Here is a 25,927-nt window from a genome sequence, read left to right on the forward strand (position 1 = left end):
TCCCTGCTGTAGTGCTTGAGATTAATGCCTCGCTGCTCTATTCTGCAGGCGGCAAAGTAAGAGATCCAGCTAATCCTGGGCTAGGCCACTCTTTCAACCTTGGGTTCTCAGCTGTTGTTGAACTACAACTTCCATCATCCCTGATCATTGGCTAAGATGGCTGGGGATGATGATGAGAAAACTGGGGGTCCCAACACGCATACACCTGAGAACTCAAGGTTGAAGAACACAAGAGTTAGACACCACATACTTGGTGGCTTTGCCACTCCACTGCATGTCATGCTGTTCTAGTTTTATGGGCTCTGCTTGGGTGTCATGCAGTTCTCATTTTGCATGCCTTGTGCCGAATGCTGACACAATGCTGGGAAGATGCCACACCCACTGCTTCATGGCTGCAGAGTAGAGTGGCCAACACACACATGGCCTATTTTGGGTAATGACCTGATGACAGAGGCTAGGGCAGGGCTTGCAGCTAAGCATTGCTTGTCCACAACCACAAAACCACTGATGTGTTATTACCAAAAGGCAACTGGGCACCAATTCCTGAAAGTGTGGACAGGAAGTTGCCCTACTCCTGCCTTAAAACTAGGGGCATCCATCTGGTTCCATCTGGAACATGTTTGATGCAGTAACTTCTTAAGAGTGAGGCAAGGTTGGTTTGTAGGCTCAATTGGTGGTTACCGCAAAGGTAGAAAAGCTCTTTTCCATCTGAAACGATGGAATGATGAACATCTACAAATGTCAGTGTACCATCACTTGCATTTTTGCCTCTGAACTGCAAGCAGTTTTTCTCACAATTCTAAAAAACCACAACCAGGCAAGTGTCCCCCTCCCATGCACACCAAATTGGATGAGGTTTTTTTTTTTAAAAAAAACCCCAACCAAAACCCACAACTGCCCAATCCTGTTTATTTGTCCTCTAATGCTTGCATTTCTTTCAAGTGCCTTTTCCTTTCAAGGTTTTCTTTTGCTCGCCTCTTCTTCTCTTGCTTTTTCTTCTGAAATTCCTGTTTCTCCTTAACAACGTCACTGGTTTCACCTTTGTAGAAAACATCCACTTTCTCCTGGAGGATCTCTCTAGCTTTTTTACGGTTCTGCTCCACTGATCTTGTCTGATGGCACTAGAAGGAGGGCGGGGAGAAAAAATAATTTGCTTAGGGGATTGGAGCTAGCCCCATCCTGAAAGTTAGAAATGCTATTGCAGGCCTGGTGATTCAGAACTACTTTGCCTGGGAAAGAGAATTCTAAGAGAAGGAAGCAGATGAGAAGGCTGGAGAGGCACAAAAGGACTCTAGAAGCTTGAAAGAGGATTTATGGAGCCATCCATATGTGGCTGTAAGATGCTGGAAGGTGGCAGAAGTCTTGCAGATGAGTGGAAAGAAAGGCAAGGGCTAGAGACATAAAGGCAGTACAATGGACCAAGCCCCACTCTTCTCCATGTTTATGCACTTTTGGCAGCTCTTGAGGGTGGGGGAGATGCAAAGCATTAAAATAAGCTAGGATTGTGATGTGGCCACTGCCCCGCCCCCCCAAATGCAAGCCGGAAAAGGATGGGGCTGCTTAGCTCTTTTCTCTCTGGTGCAGCAAAGCGCAATCACCTCAGTGATTTCACCTCATCATGCAGCGCTGTGGTAGGAAGCAGGGTTTTGAACATTGCAATGTACCACCAGATCACAATGTTTGCCTGGTGATACATTGCAGTGTTGAAAACCTGACATTGCCCACCCCTACTCTACTGATGAAATGGCATTCAGTCTCCGCCTGTTGAAAGGCTGCCTTTGTCATCTGTTTCCTACCTCACAGAATCATGATTTCAAGAACTACCTATAGACTCTTGGTGGATGCACCACATGCTGACAATTCCTTTGGATTAGACTCCCAAAACGGATTTTCTCATGAATCTGACTGGAGATAGCCAACATGGTGCTCACCAGATGTTTTGGATTACATTTCCCAGGATCGCTGCAACATCACTGTCAGGGAAGACTGCTTTGAGGTTATTTCTACAATCAAGTGATACACAAATTTTATGAAAATGGAATTGTTGTCCAAAATGTATGGAGGGCACCATGTTAGTTATCCCTGCTCTACCCATTCTAGCTGATGTGACCTGGATGCTACACATGGGGCTTCTCGGGAATGTGAAGAACACACACCTCAGCCTTATTGGCCCATATGCCTATCCAACAGTATATAGTTTTTCGTGGTATGAAAGCTTCCTGGCTGATCACCTGAACACGACTCTCACTCCAGTGGACAAGCTTTTTACAAACCTCTGTTGTACTAAACACTGTATTACGTGAAGCAGAAAACTAGTGAAACTTGCCACAGAAGCAGACGTGGAGCAAAGTCAAGCATCTCACCTTGACTACAATTCCTGAAGGAAGATGTTTCAGGACCACACAGTTACTGGTTTTATTGGTTGCTTGGCCTCCGGGTCCAGAGCCACGGACAAACTGCTCTTCTAGGTCAGCCTCGTGTAGAGGAAGGAGGTCTCTGAAGCTCTTCTTTCCCACTTCAAGGAGCAACGGTCTGGGCCACCAAGGCATTAAAAAACGCGACTTCCACCAAAGCCTTGATGCCAGAGGGAAACCACTTAGTCCATTCAATGTGTTTGCCAAGAGCGGTAAACTTGAGGGAGGCATAGAAAACTCCTAATTTAAACAATAGGAGAGAAGCCAAGAAAATACTCATAAGTAACTGTCAGTATATCTGGCCCTAACATTCAGTAGAACATAGGAAGAAGCATTATACTGAGTGAGACCATTGGTCTATCTAGCTCAGTACTGTCTTCACTGACTGGCAGAGGCTCTCCATGATTTCAGGCAGGGTTCTTGCCCAGCCCTATCTGAAGCTGCCAGGGATTGACCCTGTGACCATGAGGGCACAAAGCAGTTGCTTACTATTCAGCCACAGCCTTTTGTACACATGCACTTTATGGTGCTGTGCTTTTGGTGGTGGAGGATGGGACCCAATTTTTTTTCCCTCAGACTACACCACTGCAGTGTGGAATGCAAGCTGTCTGTTTTCATTGACTCTGCTGACTTCACATTACATTCCAGGGTAGCAGGAGAGGACTTAACTGTCAAAAGAAATGATATCCTGTCTGATGATTTAATCCCACCCATAACACCACACAACACCAACATCTCATATGATCTGGGTAGGGCTGTGATATAGTTGCTATCCTCCCTTTGAACCTTCTCCACCCCTGAACTCTCTCCTCCTCCCAGTCCCCAGACTGAAATATCACCTTGTTACTAAACAGTACAGGGTGCTTTTCCAACTTCTGGCTGAAGTTAATCTCTTCATGGAAAAAAAAGAGAGGAGTAAAAAAACTGGCCACGGTCTTTTTCTGTTACTCAGACAAGTGGCAATTAACCTTTCCAGCTTGATGTCTTTTTTTCTGAAAACAAAACCACTCTATGATTAAGGGAGCAAGACTAACAGCCTGATTCTAACACCTGCCACATCTGAACACTCACCTGGCCACTGTGCCAGTACACAAATCGTGGAATGTGGCCTTGGAAGTATTTATCCACAGGTACCCCAATCTTCACATGATCAAATTGAAAAGGCTTCGGGGTCAAGATAATGCTGCTATGCACACATTATTAGGAACCTTTTGCTTTATTTGAGCGATTTATCCAACCATCTGTTTTATGTATACTGGACCAATTGTAAATCATTTATTTGCTTAAATTAAAAACACAAACTGAAAGGACTTCCATTTCTGTAGAGGAAGACCAAACAGGTTTCTGCTCACAGTACCCCTTAGCAATTGCTGATCCAAACGGTACAGAAAAACAAAATATTTTCAATGAGCCAAAATGCTCACTTGGTGGCACCAGAAACCAAGAGATAGGGGAGGAAGTAAATGCTTCCTTGCAAAACCCGAATTGTAACTATTATAAAATTACAGGGCTATAGAAATCACCAATATCACTACTGATTTGTCTGGACAAATTCCAAGCAATAGTCAGAAGTGGAAAACACATCTTCACCCAGAAGAGCACTGATTATACAGATAAGTATATGCTGCAGCTGCTGATCACATGTTCCATGATGGCACTGCCCTGGAATGCTTAACCCTGAACTGGTCTGTGGGCAAACAGGCGCTTCATTTTGCTAAAATGATTCTAAATATATGCCTTTTGGGTTTCCAGCTTAAATATGTCTGGATTTGGCAAAAGTAATAAAACAGTTTTCAAAGAAAGTGATCAAGCAACGGGAATAAAGCAGCTCTTTGCTCTTCCTTAGGACTGCCAGGCTGCAACTTGGTCTACGAAGTAACTTTATGTTCCCTGACAATGCAGTGAAAACAGATTCAACCCTTTTTCTTCCACCAAATCCTTCCCCTATCCCAACCTTTGCTAGCACAGTACCTTTCACAGGGGATGCTGGAGAATTCTGACCAAAAAGAAATGGAAACAGGAATTGCCAATTATTTGCCCCATCCAGCACACAAATCAATCCAGCGAATATTATTCACTGTTGTTGTTGTTGCTTTCACTCCACAGACAATATGCAACTGATTACTCCCCTCTCCATTTGCATGGATATGGAACTTACATCATCAGTTACTTAAGTTATGTAATTTTGCTACAGTGGACAGCAAGATGAAGAATGTGGGTTTTGGTGGAAGATAAGCTGCAGTGCAACAGAAACAGCGCTGCTTGCAATGAATAAAGGGTGAAATAGAAAAATATGCCTTACAGCTCTACTATCCAGATGTCTTGGACTACATCTCCCATTAGACTGAGCCAGGTGGTGATTGTAGTCTGTAACATCTGAAAAGCGCCATGATGGCAAAGGGTACCTATACAAGCTGAATACCGCAGGAGGGAAGTCTTCTTGTGCTTAGGTCCTGCATGTGGGTTTGTCACTGTGAGATGGTGAATTAGATGGGGCACTGGCCTGATCCAACAGGCTCCTCTTATGTTCTTATTCTGTTGTCCAGTCCCTGCCATGTCAACTGTAATAAATAATGTGACAGGCAGGTGAGGGAGTAGATAACAAGAACTGAAAGGAGAGAGGGCAGGAGATCATATTGCTGTTTCATCTCTCAGTGCATTTGGAAATTTAAATACATAGTGCAGGTTTCTTCCTCCTCTTACCATCCACAGTATTAAATTAATAGGGCAACTAATCCCAGTAACTTTAAACTGAATTCCAGGATACTGCCAAGAAATAAGTAGTGGGTGGAAGAAAGAAAAGCTTAGCCAAAAATGGAATATAGTTGATTCAGCTTTTTTAAAAAGAAGCAGCAGCAGCCAAAATAGGTTACTGAAGTCAAACAATGGAATAATGAGATTTGATAAATAATGGTACTGAGTTTTTTAAATAAATATATACCGTACCTTCTAGTTTAAGAAGGCAATTAAAAAACAAAAAACGTTAAAGTACACCTCCCTTCTAAGGTTTCACTGATACCAGCATCTGTTAATGATATTCTGCTCTCTCCTGCCCCCAAGATACCAACAGAGCATTTCCAATTTGAAGGCTCCATTCCAGAGCAACACCATCATAGAACAGAATGTGTCCACCAGCCACAAAACGCCAGCTTCTCTGTTCAAGAAATGCGGTCTTCCAGATGATGATGCATTTCTGATGCCAATTTAAACAATTAAAAATAAAATAAAAAATGAAGCAATGAACAAAACATACTCCCTCAAGCATTTTGTTTGAAATGAAGTACGCTGCTTTGAAGACACGTTCCCTACTGCTCATCTTCCCATCTACCCACCCCATTTCACTCTGCGCTGAAGTCACAATCCACTGCTGGCCACATCAGTTGCCAGGGGAAAAGGCTGCATCAGGATTTCCTCTGTAGGACCTCCTAGGAAGACTGCAAGGCATTGCAACCAAGTGCTAGATTAAACACAGGTTGGCCACCGCTCATCATGGCAAGAGTGAGTAGATGTTGCTATACTTTTGTGTCTGGGTTTTCAAAACGAGGTAGGTTTTGCAGCTGCCAGGGGGAAAATACAAACTTGTCTGTTGACCCTTTCAGCCTAATGCTGCTCTAGTAGCCCAATTGCTCCCAGTCTCCCTTGATGTCCTGGTGACATGGTTTCCATGGTGCAAATCAAAGGCAGCTGTCAATTTTAAGGGTTTGGTTTCTAAGTCAAAAGGAACAGGCATCCTGCCTGTCGTGTTCCTGCCTCTGTTTTATAAGTGGAAGACTCCAGGCTACATGCTGTAGGTGAAACAAGAAGACTCCTGGGCTCCATTCTTGGCTCTGGATGTACTTGGGCAGCAAGACTCTGGGTTGCAATCCCAGCTCCACATCTGAGGTGAGGATGCAGCAGAACTTCTATATTCCATCCTTGACACACACAAGACAGGGTAGGTCTCCTGTTTTTGTGGGCTGGGAGGTAGTCAGTACTCCTGGAGCTTAAAGGTGATTGCAGGGGAAGAGGAGTCATTGACTTTGTAGTTTTTGCGGGGAGAATAGAAAAGCTCTTCGTTTTGGAGATGAGGGTGGGAAGGGGGAGAAAGAACACTGAGTCCTGGCTTTACAAACGATGCAGTGTGGAGGAAAGGCTCCTGGATGGTGCTGGGCACAGAAAGGGAGGGGTCTTTTTTTGGAGGGGTGAGAAGTTTGAGAGCCAGGTGGTGCAGTGGTTAGAGCACTTTCTCAATCTCTGGTCCCCAGACGTGGTTGGACTACAACTCCCATCATTCCTGACTGCTGGCCCTTCTCATTAGGGATGATGGGAATTGTAGCCCAACCACATCTGGGGACCCAAGATCGAGAAAGTCTGGGTGGGTGTGTCAGACGAGGACCTCACAGGCCCAACATCAAATCCCCCCTCAAGCATGAAGCCCCCTGAATGATTTTGGGCCAGTCGCTGACCTACCTCACAGGCTTGTGGTGGTGATTAAAGGAAGGCGGGAAGAATCATGTGCTCGTCACGTTGAGCTCCATGAACAAAAGGGTGGGATATAAATGCAAAAAATGCACGACTAAGGTTGGGACTCCTGGATTCCGGTTTTGTAGGGGAGGGGAGGTTTGGGGGCGGGGGCGCAGGACTCCTGGGCTGCTTCTGCAACTGAGGGAAAGGCCTCTCAATCGATGGCCGAGGTGGGGACCGGGAACCCCGCCCGTTGCCCTCCCACCTAGGCCGGAGGAAAAGCAGAAAACCGCTCTGCTAACGTCTCTTACCTACTGCGGGACGGGTCAGCTCGCCTGAGAGAAGAAGGCCCCAGCCTGTGTGCGCATGCGCCGCCGTGTATTTACTTCACTGACTCGGCGGGAGAGAAAGAGAGAGCGCCCCCGCCCGCCACTCCATGAAAGTTCCACTCCAACAGGGGCGGCGGAGAGCCAATCACAGAGCACGATCTGTTACGCGACGGGCCTTTCTCCTTGCCACCGCCCAATGGCCGCGAAGCTCCCATTCCACGCCCCTCCGCTCCCGCCCCCGTTGTTGGGTAGCCAATCGCATCCCTTCGTCCCACCCCGGCGCGCGGCTCGGAGCAGCCAATAACCGTCCGGGTGAAGCCGCCTCGCGAGCCTCTTGCGTCTGCTTTGAAAAAGCTTCGAATCTCAACCGCCAACCCTGAGGGGAGGGGGCTCGAGGGGAAAGAGCCCGCCGCGGTCGCCGTTGTTTACAGCCCGGCGTCTCTCTCTCTGAGGTGGGCGAAGGAAAAAACGCGGGAGCCGCTGTTTTTCTCCCACCCCCCGACTAGGCCAGCGATTCGAAATGCAGGTAAGCGACCGGATGTTTCTGGAATGTAACGGCTGTTGGCCTTTTGACGAGGGCGGGTTTGGCCAGGGCCTTCGGACGAGCCCTCGGGCTGCAGAGCGGCGCTCCCGCTAGCCAATCAACGCCTGGCCTCGCTCGTCAACATTCCAGAGCCAGCCAATCAGGACGCAGGAAGCTTGGGCTGCAGAATTGGGAGACAACATCTTCGCGAAGTGGGTCTCGCGGAAGCCTCGGAGCGAGGGGGGCGCGCGCGTGTGATACGCAGAGCGAGGCGGCCCGGGTTCGAGTCCTCTCTCCGCTCAGCCTCCGACTCGCGCTGGGTGAATTGGAGCCAGTTGCTGCCTCAGCACTGCCTGCCTCGCCGGGTTCTGGAGAGGAGGGTCAAAGGGAAAATAAACAACTTGACGGGAAAAGGGGGCGGGATTCCACTCCTGAGCTCTTTGATGAGAGGATATGTGAGTTTAATAATAATAATAATAATAATAATAATAATATACTATAGTGTAGATGGAGAGGAAGGTTGTTTTTTAAGTGCTCCTATTGTTTTTGTTTTCATGTTTTCTAGTTCTTTATCTTATATAAGATCATCCCTATATGCTATATTGTAACTAACCCAAAAGTATGTACTGTATACAGTAATAAGTGAAACGATCATTTATTCTTCTGTTTGTCCCTGCTTCCTTTTCCCACTGCCTTCCCCCTTTTGCTTCTGATATCTATTTTTATATGATAAGCCCTTTTGGGGTAGGAAATAGTGATGACTGTTCTTTCTACGGTGCCCTGTATGTGGATGGCAGTATATACATATTCAATATAAGTTGCTTGCATTAGAGCCATTAGAGGGAAAAGGGCAAGATGAGATGGAAGCAGCAGTAATTATAAAACGCCTCAAACGTAATGTGCTATGATAGTTAAAAACAGTGAATTGTGAGTAGGGACATGCGTTCTTTTAAAAAATTGATTTAAAGACAGAATGGGGGAAGTGGAAGCAAAAAAAGGTGTCGTTGTTAAAAATGCATTTATTGAAGGATCAGTAGGGTCTGAAATGCACTGGATCAATAAATACGATAAGGATTTTTAAAAAAGGATTGAAGGAAAGTACTGATACTGCAGGAATGTTAAAAGAGCATGTTTAATAAAACTTCAACTGCTTTAGATTTTTTAGAGCACTTCCTGTAGATTGTATCTTACCCTATGCAATAGGAGTGGGGGACTTGGGGGGCCTAAAATATTTTTATTGAACTTTAGATTTTATCAGCCCCAGCCAGCATAGCCATTGGTCAGGGATGATGAGACTTGTAGTTTAACATATAGAGGCCAGTCCACTGCTTTTTTCCCTGGAGGTAAATTGTACGCAGTACCAGCACCTTTTTTTTCCAAGAAGAAAAGCACTGGGAGCCCCAACTACCTTATAAAGAAGATCAATACTTTTCTCTCCATATTGTAAATGGGAATCTGTTACCTACGGCCATTTATTTGTAATGACTGAGGGGAAGTTTTAACAGGGACCTTTCTTCCATTTGTGCAGTTTCATGGTTGATTCAGAAGTTAGCTGCTCTGAATTCAATGGAATTTGCTCCCAAATCAGTATGAATTGGATTGCGGGCTCAATTTTTAACTGCTGTTATACACTCAAGCCACTTTTAGAAAATCGGCTCTGCCCATATGCCTTCAACAGCTTTCTCACTGGTAGAAATTAAGCAGGTAAAGATTTTGCTGTTGGCATGATGGAAGAAAAACAACTTTGTCTAACTTCAGTCTGTTAAGTCTTTCCATGTATCTTTTGCGGGTAAATAAGTGAAGGCAAAGCACCACTGTCCTCCCCCTCTTATGCCAGTGCTTACCACAAATTTATTTTATTATTTATTAATTACATTTCTATTCCATTTTTCTCCAAGGAGCTCAAGGCAACACACAAGGTTCCCCCACTCCATTTTATCCTTTCAACAACCCCGTGAGGTAAGTTAGGCTAAGAGAGTGACTAGCCCAAGGTCACCCAGCAAGCTTAATCACTAACTGGATATTTCAGTGTGATTCTCATCAGTCTTAGTGATATCCTAACCCCTTCGCCAACTGGATGCGATGGTTGGTGATAGCTAGGAAATCTGGAAGGCGGTGAAAGAATGACAATTAAATCTTAGTGTAAATTAAACAGATGGATACAACACATATGAGAGAATTACTTGTACCTGATCCTAACTACTTTGTTCAGAACTAAGGCTGCAGCCCTAAGTCCCATTGCACTCATTAGGACTTTCTTCTGAGTTCTGTTTTCTGTCCAGCTTCTCTGACTCATGCAAGACTGGCAGGGCTCTGAATTTGGTGGTTCTTTTGCTTTCTCCATCCCCCTTTTCTCCATTTTTCTATTAAATTGACCTCACATTAGAACCATGCTGGAATAATGTATTGGCTTATTTCCAAGTAATCATGAATGGCACAGATTTGTAGGGCTGGAACCCAGTCTTTAGAGTTTCAGTTTATTGATTCATCTAATTTTAAATTTGCAGGTGTGTGAATTTATTTCTGAACAAGTAAGCATACTTGGCTTTGATTTTAAATGCTGCAGGCATTATAGCAAATGGCATCTTTGTAAAGGCATTCGTCCTGTGTGAGAGAAAAGAGAATGCCACTTTCACCACAGTACTTGCCATCTGCAGTTTTTATAACCACATGTATTAAGAATAAGTTTTTTTTAATAAAAAAAATCTGCCCAATGATTTGGGGGCGCCTATTTAATCAATTAAGGTTTTTTTAAAATGAGTTAAATTAACCAATCAATTGATTAAATGTGACAGTTATAATTGTTTATTACTTTACTTGTTTTTTAAACATTTTTCCAAGTTTTTTTTTCAACTGCCTTATGTGTGTCTCTGCATCCCTTCTGGCATGACCCTTCAAGAAGTTAGATCCAGCTCAAGGGGCTGCTGGTTACTAGTACCTAATCCTGTGGACTAAGTGGCTGGGGTTTGGGGTTGATTTTTGAAGGGTTAATTTGCAGTAAAGAAAATGGATAAGTGGAGGAGCAACCAATCAGAAGGATGGAAGCTAGAGGAGAAGCCAAAGGCTGAGGTAGAGAAAATGTAGAGATGTGATCATTTCTTTGGCTGGTAACCTGGTTCCTTTGCCATAAGTGTTTCTTATACTGGAAAGGTGTTTGTACCTGAATGATTTACCATGCTTCTCCCCTGCTTCGTTGGGATAGGAAGCTTTTTATCCATTTCAATCACCCTGTTGTTTGCATTGCCTTTGATAAACAGTTGTATTATATATTACATTTCTAATCTTTGTTAGAACTTTTGAAACTTTTTGTGCAAGAGGCATACCTTTACCTTTATACAAGGGTTGCCAACCTTTTTGGACCAGTGCACACGCAGTGCACAACTTTTGAAAGAGTTCTCTTGGTGCCAGTCACAAAATGGTTGCAGTGTAGGGGGTATGACAAAAACATAAAATCAGAGAGCACGGTAATAGTAAAGCTTTTTCCCCACTAGAGAAAGCTTAACCTGTTGAATTTCTGCCTACCATACAGCAAGGGGTGGCTCCATGTTTCAGGAAGCCTTTGGGCTCAGGATCATAGCTGTCAACTTACAGATTTGAAAATAAGGGGCCTGCAGCCTTGTAAATAAGGGACCAGCATCCAAAATAAGGTACTTGCAGCCTCACCTGTTCCAGGCACTCCAGTCTTCCTGTCCTCCTGCAGTCTGGTCAAACTCATGCTGGTAGCTTTGAGAACACTGTCCAACCAACTTTGTAACGAGAGGTTCAACTGAAGAGAATCTGATTCACATGCACCACAAGGCCTATGCAGCCTCAACTTAAGATGGCTACCCGGCCTGGCTTTGCACTGCAAAGTTGCAGCAGCACGTGCAACAAAATGGCGTCCAGCATTCAAAAACCCCCTCAGCTTGCATTAACTAGCCACACACAAGGCATGCAAGCTCCACCCCCCAGTCGTTCTTAGACTTCTTATAGGGTGAGCAACACAGCCAAGCAACACAGCTGGAGCCTCCCTCCTCCCTGGCCGGCAGGGAGGGAGGGAGAAGAGCTGCTTCCTTTGAAATTTAAGGGACATCATTTGAGGGACATCCATCAATAAGGGACAGCAGTGGGGCATGGCGCTGGAATAAGGGACAGTCCCTTCAAATAAGGGACACTTGACAGCTATGCTCGGGATATGAGTGGGCCTTTTTCATTTTCTCAAACCACATCCCTCCTCCAATGTTGTCTAATGTTGCAACCCCATATTGTTAAAGTCAGTTGTTTAGGGCTTTAAAAATCAATGCAAGTAACTTGAGGTGGGCCTAGGAGACATTTGGCAACCAGTTTACGATTTTCTTTTGTATTTTAATTTCTTGGCTAATCTTGTGTTCAACTATTATTGCATTGGTTTAGCTAGATTTTTGAAGGGAAATGTTATGTTTGCAGTATGGTGAGAAACTGAGGATGTAGTACAAATAATTAATGCACACAGAATTGAGGAAGGGAAGAAGTAGGTCAGCCATTATGTGCTGGAAAATGGTTAATTCCTGCTTTCTCAATGTGGTCTCTTAACCTCTAAGGATTCTTACTTGTTGGTGGTGATGTGGCATTCATGTATTCAGCTACATTGGTAGATTGACGGACGTGACAGGGAATTTGGTTAGAATGTTGTGGATATCCATGATGGGTAGAATTGTTTTATTGTGTTTAGAAAATGTTTGTTTAAATAAATGATTTTCCCAGGAGATGTTGACTGGTCATGAGAATATAGCAGGTGTTGATGTGCATGTGGTGTAGTAGGAAGAGTGGATGAGGCTCAAATCAAAATAGAGTAATTAACTGTTTTAGGGGACTTTTTAGAACTGTTTCTTAGCTTCATCTATGACATTGGACTATTCAGCTGAATTGCTGAAGTAACTCTTTTTGATTAAAACAATCAACTACTCAGTTTTGACTGGCATGTGTAGGAAAATGTGGAACAATTGCTTGGGTTCAGCCAAGTAACAACTTGATTTCTGTAGCTTTGAAGATACTAGTTTCAAGCCTAGATTCTGAAAGCACCTTAATGAAGTTGGACTGCTAAATAGTTGCCATGATTTCGAACACTGAATGTTGATGTACCTTCTTTTCCTTCCTTCTTTTTGAAGTGGGTGTGTCATGTATTTTTCTTTTTCTTTTTGAAAGGATAGCCACATGCTTTGCAAGCATGAGATATGGAAAACCTGGACTTGGTGAAAATTGATCAAGAGGCTGCTTCTGTAGACACCAATACCAGAGATGATCAGAACTCTGTTGGCTGTGATGTCAGTAATAACAGGTAAATGTGATAGGCTGATTTTTTTCAAATAGAGTAGAAAGGCACTCTAGCATAGACAGTCATTTCAGCAAAAAGTGCAACACTCAGTGCAACTTAATATATTTTTCTATGTAGAAGATGATTTTTTGTTTAAAAAATTAGTCAAAAATTGGGGGTCATCTTATACACAGATGGTGAACGCACAGGAGTTTAAAAAAGCACCACTTACCTTCCTGTGGCTGCCGTGAAGAAGCTGCTGGAACAACCAATCATTTCACTTAACCACTTCTGCCAACCAATGCATGCACCTCAGCTAACCATTACTGCCGCTGCTGATGTTTAAATATACGGTAGTAAATATACCGGTCCTCAGTTGTGTAGGTAGGCGGGAGTGGGGGTGCCACTGGGCGTACCTGGGCCTCAGGGTGGAACTGTCCGTCCCGTGGGCTCGGCTTAACAACTTTGAATATTTTATTAAATATCAAAGTTCTGTTTGATGTTTAAAATACTGATTTCTTAATTTTGGGTTCAAAAAAGTAGGGGTCGTCTTATGCATGGGGGCATATTTATACTCGGAAAAATACTGTATGTGTCAGTCATCAAGAAAAAAGTCATCTGGTATGGAGGCTGATCTTGGAGGCAAGTTGCATATTTTTGTTAAAAGATCAGCAGTTTTATATTTGAGTTCTTTAAGAACACTCAAGTCGATGCTATCCAGGCCTGGTAATTTGTCAATTCTTAAATTGGTCAGTAAGGCCTAGAACTCACATCTCTTGTCACCATTATTTGTCTTAGATGCCCTTTCCAAGGAGTTACAGAAAGGTAGCCGTGTTGGTCTGCCATAGTCAAAACAAAGTGCTACTGGAAGGAAAAAATTTTTTTGTTCTTTCCAAGGAGGTTAGTTTAGGTACAGGGATCTGCCCTATATTTTCTGCTGTGAAGAATTGGAGCGGTGTGTGAGGGAAAACTCAGTGGGAAGAGATCTTAAGTAGTTCTGTCTCATGAATTTCATTGGAATGTGTGTGTCCCTAGTTATGTCTGAACCACACTGGTCTCACTAAAAACTAGTTTGCTAATGAAGCCACACTATTGGATATTAATAGTATAGTAATAATTGTACTTTTTGAGTGCTATACACTCATTCTCATTGATGAGACAGTTATTTTCACTGAGTTTAACAACTTTCTTGTCGAGGTTTGGAAATTCTTTACCTCTTTGTAGGTGTTTCCTGTGGTCTGTTCTTTTTTGTTTTCAGCACAAAGCAGTTATGCTGCTAGCATAATACTATAGAGACGGCTTTGTCTGGCATTTGGCGTAATAAATAATTCACTTATTTTTCCTTCAGCACCAGCAGTCCCTTCTCAAACCCAAATGGCATCTCCAGTTTCTCAGGGAAAACCATCCCTCCAGTAATACATTGTGATGTTGGTCCTCTGTCTTCCTTCATGCAAAACGCTGAACGGAATAGTGACTCAGAACTATTGAAAAACTGTGAGGTAGGTAACGTTGTTCTTTTCTCAGTGATCAAGAACATTTAAACATTTTAAAAAATCTTACAAAAGCATCGTGTTATGAAAAATTGTAAGAGCATATACTGTGATTGTAGGGGGAAAGTATGTAACTCTATTAATTTGCAGTGAACACAATCTCCAGGACTGGTATGAACCTCACATTGAAGCATAGTTTTGGGGAAAAATAAGTTTTAATGTGAACGCAAAGCATGCTAGTGCACGCTGCTCAAAACCCCTGCCCCTGCCGTTGCACCCCCAAGAAATAAGCCAGACTCTAGCTTGTTGTGATGTCCAATGCTTGAAGTTTTCCCCTCCAAACACACTCAAGGTCTGTTCTCTTTTCCCCCCTCTTTTTTTCTTTTTAAAAAATTTATTCATTTTTCTTTTTCATTCATTACACATCTTTTATTCATAACATTTACTATGCATTCCTCCCTCCCTCCCCTCCTAGGCTTCCCCCAACTTCCACTTCTGGTTTGTTTCTCCTTTTACCCACTTTGCTGCCTCTTAAAAGAAAAGGCTACTAATAACATATTTATACAAAAACATCAAACCTAAAAACATAAAAATAACAATGAATGCACCATATTATTTCTCTATCTTCTACACATTTTCTAATACTAACAATGTGAATGTTTATTTAAATCCTGCCATCAGGTCTATAGACTTTCTTTGTTTCTGCAAGTACAATATAAATGGTTCCCATTCTTTTTCAAAGTCACTGTTGTCTTTTTCTCTTAATCTGTCTGTCATTTTAGCCAGTTCTGCATAGTTCATCAACTTCTCTTGCCATTGTTCTTTAGTTGGTATTTCTCCAGTCTTCCAGTTCTGTGTGATCAACATTCTCGCTGCTGTAGTAGCATACATAAATAAAGTCCTCTTTTATTTCGGTATATCTTGGCCTAAAATAGAAGGCTTCTGGTTTTTTTACAAAAGTTATTTTCAACATTTTCTTCAATTCATTATATATCATTTCCCAATAAGCTTTTACCTTTTTACAATCCCACCACATATGATAAAACATGCCTTCTGCTTCACACCTCCAGCACTCTTTCTTTTCATTTTTATACATTTTTGCCAATTTAACCGGTGATATATACCATCTATACATCATTTTCATATAATTCTCTCTCAATAATATGCAATCTGTAAATTTCAAATTTACTTTCCACAATTTTATCCAGTCCTGTATCCTGTTATGGCCTATATCTTGCGCCCATTTGATCATTACCGATTTTACGTCTTCATCCTTAGTTTCCCATTCCAAGAGAATATTATATGCCTTTTTCAATAATTTTGTGTTTTATTCTATCACTTCCTTTTGGAATTTGGAAACCAAATATGAGAAGCCTTTTTTAATTATCCTCTTTAAAGATATCCTTTAATTGTCTATGATGCAGCCAGCTTTGTAGATGTTCTTTTATTTCATCATATTCTTTGAATTTTAAGTTTCCCTCTTGTTCAATCAGCAGCTCTCTATCTCTCAGCTGATAGAGAACTCAGGGTCTGTTCTCAACTTGTTGCTTCTACCGGTAATTTACTTAGGGAGAAACAAACTGTTAGCCAAGGTTTGAACTTCTCAACAAGCCAGACTCTAACTTGTTTCCTGGCAGTGCAGAGAGGGAGGAATAGGCTGAGAATTTTTCAGCAGCATGCACTAGCATGCTTCATAAACAAACCATGGTTTGTTTTTAATTGGGGAACCTCCAGTCCACAGGTCCAATTAGACTTGTAAGGCCATTTTGGCTAACCCAGTTAACCTACACATGATGACAGGTAAAGAAGTGGCTGGGTTGCAGACACCACTGATTGTCAGGGCTTCCATAGCAGTCCTAGACAGCACGAGAGATTTCATTGTCTGCCTCTCCTATGCTAGATGTAAAACAAAAATGGAAGAAAATGTGTTTTTCATCTTTTTTCTTTTAATTCATATTTAATAGATCAGGTGGCTGCGATTGTTCCAGCTGGTGGAGAAGCAATGCCAAGAACAAATAGTTGCCCAGCAAAAAGTGTTCTATCATCAGATCCATGTAAGTATTTTGGTTTGCTTGACTGTTTTAAATTGAAGCAGTTTCTCATTAGTGTGAGGTTGGTGTCATTACAGAGGCAAAGACAGCTGTTAGTGATGTGAATGCTTCTTCCTTTGCTTTCCTAGTACATAAGATGCATGACATGTCCTAAGCTGGCAGAGAGGTGCGTGCATTAGGTACAGATAAAAATGTTTACAAATGTAACAGCCTTTGTGTACAAGCACATACACTCCTGTCAGCCTAGGATACTATTTCATACACCTGTTGAAATTATCTCTCTTTGAAAGTTTTTATTGCAATATATTTGCTAGTATCTTGAAGTTAGTCAGCCTGATTATTGCACCGTAGAAAATATTCTTGCTTTCTGGTGCATGGGGTTAGCAGTCAATTTTTTTGCAACCGTTTTTCTCTCCACTGTGGACCACAGATCTTCACTTTTTCATTGCTTCTGATTTTTTTGCCCTTAAGCTAGGGGGAAATGTGAGCCCCACCTGGTGCACTTTTTAGGCTAATACATGAAGCATTTGATGGCTGTCTTCTGGACCATAATTGTGATCCCGTTTTAACTGCTTAACTGTACATAGTTTTAGGTGTCAGCAGGTTTGTATGTTTGTGTGTGTGTGTTCGTCCGTGTGCGCGGTAGAGAAGTGAATAACTCTTATTCATTTTTGGTGTACTATAAAGAGTTCTTGGTAGCATAGCCTTGACTTTTTTAAAGAAGGAAAGTGATAATGTGCTTTTGAATTTGCAGTATTCTGAGAGACCAAATGCATGCTTTTGCCACCATGTGGTATATATAAAGGAATATTTTGTCCTTTACAGTCCTGAATTAAATTTTCTCATCTTGCTATCCCATAATTGCAGGGCATCAGGAGTACAGATCTAGAATAGCTGAGTAGGATGAACTGAGTCTTTAACAGCAGAATAAGAGTTCAACTAAATGCCTTTTGGAGAGGTCCTGTTCAAGAGCAGTGGTACGTCTCCAGCCTCAACTCTCTCATTAGCTATGTAGGGCCATATGGAGCTTAGCATGGTATAGCAGCCATTCTAATAATGGCTACAAAAGTAGTTCAATTCCTAGGTAACAATTATTTAGACATATGCTCTGCGCTGAACTGAAGACATGTTTCAGCAAACTGTCTTGCTATCTGGGTGACCAGATGCTTGGGATATTTCTACATTTCTTTACTATAATATGTGAAAACTGTTAATTGGCATAAATAATATCTTTTTCTCTTAAGTTCAAATTCTCCCTCATGCCTATTTCACAATGAAGTCAGCATATATGAGTCACTTTCCGTATGTGAAAACCGATATTTGATACATTTAATAGATGTTTCAGTACATTTTTAATATTTATACCCTTTTGGTTACTGTTTTTCCCTTCCATTTCCTGATGGTCCTCTGCACTAATAGTAACCAACAGCTCCTGAAACAAATAACAAAGAGGTATTGTTCTTTTTCATTCTTTTTCCGCCCTTCCTGTTTCCTTCCTCCTTACTTTCTTTTTGTCTTGCATCTTTTTTCATCCATGTTGTTATTTCTTCTCTGTGTTAGGCGTCCACGATCATGTGTTGCTATGGAGAGGCCTGATTGCTCACTGAAGGGTGCTTGCCAGGGTTGCTGGTTTTCAAAACTAACCTGGTGGAAGCGCCGCTGATGCACAAAGTTTGCCTGATCAACACTTGGCATTTCTTATGCAGATTCATTGAAGTTGTTGTGTGTAATTCTGAAAAGCGTTGGTCACACCTGTACACCATTTCTTAGGATGAGAGACTGGTTCTGTATTTTGAGTTTTCTGGAAGATAGAAATGTTCTCATTATTCGTGGCCTTACAGAAACATGTTGGTTACACGTGGCAATCATGCTATATATTAGGCTGAAAACTTAATGGTTGTATTTGCATTTGGCTAATTCCCATGAAGATATGTTTTGTTTTTGGCAATGAGACCACAAAACCTCATATTAAAATTGAACATTTTTTTGCTAGGTCTGGTCCAGAAATGTTTTAAAAGATGAGCAGCTTCACTTCTTCTAAGCATTCTATTTTGAAGAATAAATGCAACCATAACTATGCCTGGTGTGGAATATGCTTAATTAAAATTAATGAGTCTTCATTCCCAATTTAGAGACACAATACACATATACCAATCATTGGTCCTGAGCAAACCAGTGGTTTCATTAAACAAGTAATTCCAATTGGAGGCTTGTAGCTGCTATTTGTCTGCTTGGGGAGGTAGAGATAGCTGGGGGAAAGTGGTAGAGATTGGGAATAAGAATTGTGGATATTTTAAGTACTATACATGGATTTTGAGGCAGGCTAGCAGGAAAAGCAAATTAGGAGTGGTTAGTGGCATTGCGTCTCTCCAGAATTGCCCATGGATGTGCTATGAGTATCACTGGAAAAGCTGGCTTCCATGGCTTTAAAACTTTACTAATTTTATTTATTAGGTCAACTTTGCAGGGTGAGTAACAATTATTTCTGGACATGAAGGTTTCCTTGTTTCATTTAAAGTTGTATGGGATGGACTCTTCCGCTCTCCATTGGTTTCTGGTACTTACCTTTAATATAGTCTTAACCAAGCAACACTGAATGTGCACACGCATGTGTTTTAATGGCAAAAGTGGAACAACTCAGGGTGTTCATTTGTATCCCATAACACATTTCTGCATGTTACGTCTGTAGCTTGGTCTTGTGGAAGTTAAGGTTAAAATAACCCTTGTGTGCGATTTCCACAATGATTTCCAATTTTTATTTTAAATCACATATTTTTATTTGTAGCGCATACAGAATGAAATCAAACACTTGATGAAGCTGCAAAGCCAGAATGTGTGTTCGTGCAAGAAACAAACATCTCAGGTCAAATTGGTGAACAGTTCCTCTTCATTAGAAAGTCAAATGGGGTTGCAGTCTGAAACCTTTGAAGAAAATGAGCTCTTTACCAGTCATCTCAAAACCAGTGATCATGAGAGTCATCTGGAAGCTTCGGCCATGCCTCCGGAGTGCCTCACGAATAGTGTTTCAATGAGCAGTGGCTATGGCACATGTTCTGCCGCAGAACTGAGTCCTAGCAAATATAAAGACATTCAGACGTGCATGGAAGACCCAGAGGAGATTACCAAAGGAAAGGAAGGTGCCTCACCAGTGCCGGAAGGTCTAGTTACAGCCAGTATTCAGAACACAAGAGAATATACACAAACAGGTGTAGAACATTGTCCATTGCTGAAAAAAGATGATAAAGGTTTTTCTGATGAATTTGAGCATAAGATCGGCGAAGGTCATTGTGGAAAAACAAACTGGTAAGTGGCCAATCTTGGAGTCATTAGGTTTATATTTAGAGTTGGTAAGGTTTTAGTATGTCTACTCTGCTTTTAACACAGGCAATAGTGTTTGGAAAGGTAGTTTCACTACTTGCCTATATGTGCCACTCAGCATGCAATTGAGTTTGCTTACGTTAAAATCTAAGATACATTCCTTGCATTTGTGATACCTGATATGCTATCACTGATGTAATGAGGGTGTCTATATTTAAAAATCTTGCTTATTCCCAGGGAAATTTTCAGGCTTTTTTGTTTTGTTTTGTTAAATAGGCAGAAATGTTCCTGGCACTTCACATTCCTGGTAGGTGTGTGGCATGTTGCTATTCTGCATTGAAAGTCTACGAGGAGAGAGGTGTTAAAATAACAGGAAGCTTCTTTTTGTTGAGTGAGACCACTGATCTACCTAGGTGAATAGTGTCTATTCTACACTGATTGGCAGTGTGTCTCCAGGGTTTCAGACGGGTCTTTACCAGCCTTACCTGGAGGTGCCAAAGACTGAACCCAAGGCCTTTCTGCAGGCAAAACATGCACTCTACTACTGAGCTACAGTCTCTCCCCGTTTATTTTATTTCATAAAATTTATATACCACTTGATTACAAAAACCTCAAAATGGTTTACAAAAAGTTAAAACAATAAGATCAAGAAAAAATAAACTACATTAAAATATTAAAACAGATTTAAATCACCTCAACTTTCTAAGCATCTGGATCTGAATGTTTTCAGCAGGAAGTGCACAGTAAAGACTGTATCCCCGCTTGATATCAATAGGTAGGGAGTTCCTAAGTGGTGTTGCTGCCACACAAAATGATTGAGTTCTTACAAATGTGAAATAGTATAGCCTGCTTCAGTCTAGCACTTTCTTCAAACAGTTTCATCCTCTAAAGCTTTAGAAGTAGCCCAAGACTGGATTGTGGAGGTTTAAAGACGAAAGGAACTTACTTTTATGTACACCCTGAAGTCTGAGAGGACCTGGTTGAAAAGCAGTTGCTTCAGCTGTAAACTATATAGCAAAGAGAGCATGTTCTGGGTGTGCTTAGCCCTCAGAATTCTTGAGATGAAATATACATTCTGTTGTGAATGAACTGAAATGTGACAATTACATGCTGTCAACCGGATAGTTTAGTATATGCAGTCTGATGACTTTTTTTTAATGGACAGAATGCCATTATGCCTTCACCTGCACATTATTTCCAAGGAAACAGTGATGGGGACATGTGATTGTTCATTAATTCTATGAAAAAGAAAGAAATTACTAAGCTGACTCATAGGGTCATTATTCTTTATTCATATTTTTTCTATGGCACTTGAGAAAACATCAATTGCATATATACTTGCTTCATTTTAAGCTCTGCTGGCACAGATAACTTAACTGCTGAATGTGGCAACCTAGCCTTTTGATGCTAAAATGTGGATGTGTGCTCCTAGGATTTGAACGTTCCGCTTGCTAGACCCATTGGATAACTGCCTGATATGACTGAAAGTCCAAATAGGAGGGAAGCGTAAGCTGCAGACTCTAAACATGTTTAAAATGGGCTCTAAATGGGTTTAAACTTAATAATAATCTATATGATGGGGTCTTTTAAATACTAGAACTCCAGGTCCTCCAATGAAACTGATTCTCGGTAGGCTCAAGACAGGCGAAAGAAAGTGCTGCTTTGCACAGGGTATTAGTAATCTTTAGAAATTTGCAGTGGCGAGATGTGGCGATGGTCACTAGCTGCAAATAGCGTTTTAAAGAAGATTAGGCCAATTCCTGGAGGATAGTTGTATCAGTGGCAATTTAGTCATCATAGATTAAAAAACAAGAGTCAGTGTTGGAGGGCAGTAGGGCACTGTGAGGGGGAGGGGCAATTGCCCTCCTGGTCTTTTTATGGCCCTTCTCCAAGGCATCTGACTGGCCATTGTTAGAATTTCATCCTTGTCTATATAGCCTTAACCTTCAAGGCTTCTATACTTAAGAAATAGGAATATTCAGTGGCCTCATTCACACATCCTGATAAACCATAGTTAACTGTTTATTGTGAATGCACTGGCCTTGACCTCATAGCTCCTCTCTGCTCACACTGGAAGGAAACAAACCATGATGCCTTGCTCTCAACAACAAAAATTCTGTAACTGATGTTTGCTCTTGGCTTTGTTAGTTGGAAGAAGACATACTCATTGGTTTGAACATAACACTAAGCAAGGAGGAGACAAGCAGCTTCAACAATCTACTCTTTCAGACACAGACTTCAGACCTTTTCATTTCCCTAATTCTTTACTGAAAGAGTCTCCTGATTATCTTCTAGTGTTGTGCCATTATTTTATCTGGATTGTTTTTGGTTTATATTTATATTTGGTTTTCTTCACACTCTGATATTTATAGCGTGGTGAAGTTTCTAAAACACATACACTTGTGTTTGTTTGTGTGTGTGTGTGTGTGTGTGTGCTTGGCTTCAGTATGATGCTTAGAGTTTGGGATGCAATTAGTGGGACTTCTGATATTTTTCTACTGATCAGCAGACCTCCTTTGTGACATATTGCTTTTGCTCCCTTTAGTTGGGGTTGCTATATGGCATGGAAGACTATTCTTTATTAAAGAAACAAAAATCCAAAGGCTCCCTTGGTTAAGGTGGAGCTAGTCATTTGTACTTTGGATCTGACCATTGTTTTCTTGAGTCTTTTTATTCATATTCTGCAAGTTCTTTAAGTGTTTCAGTATGGTTAGTTTTTTACAGTTGCCCAGAAATTTGAGCTACTGCAGGGTTTGAGTTGCATCATCTCTTCATTTTGGTACAGATCTTATTTTAAATAAATTACAGGGTGTCCTGTTGTAGACTCTAGGGAACAATTGCTTTCTTGCCAATATTATTTGTTGAAAACCATTGGGGGGGGGAGTTTGTCCAGTCTCCCCTGCATAAGGCCATAGTACCTTACAGGCTGTAGCATGAAATAGATCTAAAATAAATGTTGCTGGGGCAAAGATGTTTCTTTCTCTTTTTCTATTTCCCTTATTGTAGTAAATCTTTAACATCATGGGCTCAAAAGTTAAAGCAAAACCAGCTGAAAAGAACAAATGTGGAGGAAGGGGATATGCATTCTGTGCAAGTAAAAGAGCACTCACAGGCTGTAACATTGGAGAATGTAAGTGGACCACCATTCCACCTAAACCCCTTCATTGGAATAGTAAATGTATATAGGATTGAGCTACATTTTCTTTCTGGGATCCAAAGAGCTACATTTAGATGTGGCTGAGTATATGTGCACATGCCCAACAGTAACCAGCTTTCATCAGTTTCAGAACAGCATTGAGGTTCCTCTCCTCACCTTTTCCTTATTGCAAACTGGTTTTGAAATCCCCACCACTTTCATGTGACAAGTTACCGTTCACCTGAGCTTCTCTGTAACAAATACAATAGGATTTAATATAATATATGCTCTTAGTGAACATAAGAAGAGTCTCCTGGATCAGGCCAGTGGCCCATCCAGTCTAGCATTCTATTCTCAAGCATGGATAGCCCTCTCCTCCATGAATTTGTCTAATCCTTGTTTAAAGCCATCTCTGCCTCCTGGGAGTGAGGTCATAGACCTCAGTGATAACTTTGGTTAAATGGCTATAGACAATCGCTTGTAAAATATTTTTTCAATATTTTGTACTTGATGCTGACTTTTTCTTTTTACTTGATATAATTTATGTAACTTTTTTATTGGTCTATAAATCATTGTGTCCCCCCCTTTTGTGGAATTGTAGACTAATCCTACTGCAGCTGCTCCATCATCATCTTACACTTTTTACCTCAATGAACAAAACGGAAGCCAAATGTCTTTCAGTTCTGGTACTTCAGGTATAGTTAATTGCTTTCTATTTTGCTTTTGTTGTTACTATTTCAAAATTGCAACTAAATGTAAATTGTGTTGTGACCGATTTTGTGTCTGTTTTTCCTTATTTTTGGTGACTCTGTATGTTGCAGTTTGGTAAGATTAAGGACATAGTCCCAAAAATAAATCCTATACCAGGGGTTGTCAAACCTGCTAGGTGGGCGGGAGGGGGTTCTACAGCACAGGCTGAATCCTCCTTCCATCGAGTACCGGTGGGCGGTAAGGAAATTTTACCATAAAGAAAGATGCATTAGTGGACAGTAAGTATAAAAGGGTTGACTACCCCTGCCCTATACAGTCAGCTTGTAACTTGTGCATGTACACCTTCTAACTAGTAAAACTGGCAAACGACTTTATTTTGCCCCAAGCACAATAAGCTTGGGAGATTAGGATCAGAGAAAAAACATGAAGAATGCCAATTGTTTTTAAAATGTAATCCTTTTGTTATAGAATTTATTCCCCATTTTCATAGCAAACGGCTTTGATGTTGCTTCTCATGTTGCAAATGTGAGTGAAAAGTGCAAGGAGGCCAACTGTTTTTTATTCAGATTCAATGAACTAGTGTTGCTGTTTAAATCAGGATAAGGAAGGACTGATTTAGATGGAGATCATGTTGAAATATGGTTAAGGACAAATATTCTCATTACATCCTCAGCACTAGTTTCCCCAGAGTTCTCTGCAATATTAATACATTATCTTTAGCATTATTTCATGTCAAACCCTATTACTGCTAAAGCTCTGAAGCATAACATTTCAGACATGAGTTTTTCATAATGTTGCGAATTTGCACCCGTAATGTGAAAATCAAAAAAAGTAATGTCAGGCTTCACAGCTCTTTTCTATACAGAAGTAAACTTTGATATATTTCTCCATTTCAGGATTGACATACTGGAAACTAGATGAGAAGGAAACGTACCATACTTTGCCTGAGAACTTCAGAAATGAATTTAGTGCATTTGCAACAAAGATGTCCTCGGACCAGGTATCTTTTGTGTAGTGTTTGCTTTGGTAGTTTAATGCATGTTAGAATGTTTTCCCCCTGTTCAGCCACTGTTGCTGTTTGGATCGGTTGGCAGGCATTTGCTGCACAGCCAGTTTATTTAGGGGAGCTGAGAAACAGGCCCCTTTTCTCTCTCCTATTGCTTCAAGGATCTAGGGCATTTGAGAAAGTGGACCATTGTTCAAGTGGTTGTGGATGGGTGGGTTTGAATTACCTGCTGCAGGGTTAAGGATTGTTTTCAGTAAGAGACATTTGACTCAGGCCCAAAGGCAGGATAAATACAAAAGACTAGGGCCCTATGGGACTTGACATCTTTCCGCAAGGCCTGCAAGACAGAGGCCTTTGGCCAAGGCACAGTCTGACCCCCCCTCCTTTGGTAATCCTCACAGAACTCTAGCCCAATGGTTGCCATTAATTTGATTTTGAATTGATTTTAAAATGAATTGATTTTAGAATGCTGTGTTACTTTTATTGTTAGCCGCTCTGAGTCCGGCTGGGGAGAGCGGGATATAAATAAAATATTAAAAAGCAAATGGCTATGGTTCATAATTGGGTTCATTAGCTGTTGATATTTTCTTGGACAGCCTTAATGATCCTGTCTGTTTCTAGCAGTTAACACAGGAACAGTTTTTTTGTGCTTTCTTAGCCACCTCCTGAAACTTTTATTTAGTGTTCATAACTGATAGGTTCTGATAAATGTGACTAATCATTTTATTATTTTTTACTCAGAACTGCCATAGGAGTTGGAAAATAAAAATAGATATACTTGTGTAGAGTGACTAGGGAGGTGAATGAAGGGGAATGAGAGAGGAGAACTATCCATGTAGCAACTCAGGAGTGTTGAAAAAGGTGGCAGGGAGACAATACAAGACAGGAGAAGGCGAGACATGGCCTTAGCAAAAGGGTTTCAAGACCTTCAGGGCTCACTTAAAATGAATATATTGTCTCCAGTAGCTCTTGTGCCAAGCTTCTAATTGTAATTCTTTGCTATAAGTTGGCTGTTGACTGGAATGGATGGTTTCTGAAGTTCATTTTCATGAGACTTTGATGCACCTTTCTTAAAAACTAAGCAAATCTATAATAAAAAGAGGCAGGAAACACGAAAGAAAATGCTTTCAGTTAATTGAATTCTGGCTACAGCAGATAATAATAGCTGACCTTTAAAAAATTCTGAAGGCCTTGTCATTTCTGTGATTTATAGTATTATTATGTTTACCTAGAT

At 41.3% G+C, this 25,927-nt stretch overlaps 2 protein-coding genes across 10 annotated transcripts in view; one reads left to right on the forward strand and one right to left on the reverse strand.

The window, feature by feature from the left end:
* Positions 1 to 891: 891 nt before the first annotated feature.
* MTRFR (mitochondrial translation release factor in rescue) lies at positions 892 to 5,923 on the reverse strand. The gene is made up of 3 exons (XM_053369802.1): positions 5,446 to 5,923; positions 2,364 to 2,654; positions 892 to 1,121 (listed from the first exon to the last, which is right to left on the reverse strand). The coding sequence occupies exons 1-3, from the start codon at positions 5,749 to 5,751 to the stop codon at positions 909 to 911; spliced, it is 810 nt and encodes a 269-aa protein (XP_053225777.1). The 5' UTR covers positions 5,752 to 5,923; the 3' UTR covers positions 892 to 908.
* A 1,555-nt stretch (positions 5,924 to 7,478) lies between these two features.
* The window catches only part of MPHOSPH9 (M-phase phosphoprotein 9), a 40,795-nt gene continuing 22,346 nt past the window's right edge, over positions 7,479 to 25,927 (forward strand). For 4 of the 9 annotated variants that reach the window (XM_053368508.1, XM_053368513.1, XM_053368511.1 and 1 more), the window contains exons 1-9: positions 7,479 to 7,712; positions 9,608 to 9,668; positions 12,873 to 13,005; positions 14,330 to 14,480; positions 16,436 to 16,525; positions 19,308 to 19,825; positions 22,847 to 22,970; positions 23,578 to 23,671; positions 24,584 to 24,687. In XM_053368508.1, the coding sequence (XP_053224483.1) occupies positions 12,902 to 13,005; positions 14,330 to 14,480; positions 16,436 to 16,525; positions 19,308 to 19,825; positions 22,847 to 22,970; positions 23,578 to 23,671; positions 24,584 to 24,687 (1,185 nt within the window). In that variant the 5' untranslated portion in view covers positions 7,479 to 7,712; positions 9,608 to 9,668; positions 12,873 to 12,901. Of the gene's footprint in view, positions 7,713 to 7,946; positions 8,165 to 9,607; positions 9,669 to 12,872; positions 13,006 to 14,329; positions 14,481 to 16,435; positions 16,526 to 17,389; positions 17,500 to 17,941; positions 17,975 to 19,307; positions 19,826 to 22,846; positions 22,971 to 23,577; positions 23,672 to 24,583; positions 24,688 to 25,927 lie in introns of those variants that run through there. The other 5 variants (XM_053368509.1, XM_053368510.1, XM_053368515.1 and 2 more) reach the window with 5 other exon arrangements.

The sequence above is a fragment of the Podarcis raffonei genome, chromosome 16 (genome assembly GCF_027172205.1).
Source record: "Podarcis raffonei isolate rPodRaf1 chromosome 16, rPodRaf1.pri, whole genome shotgun sequence".
Lineage (NCBI taxonomy): Eukaryota > Metazoa > Chordata > Lepidosauria > Squamata > Lacertidae > Podarcis > Podarcis raffonei.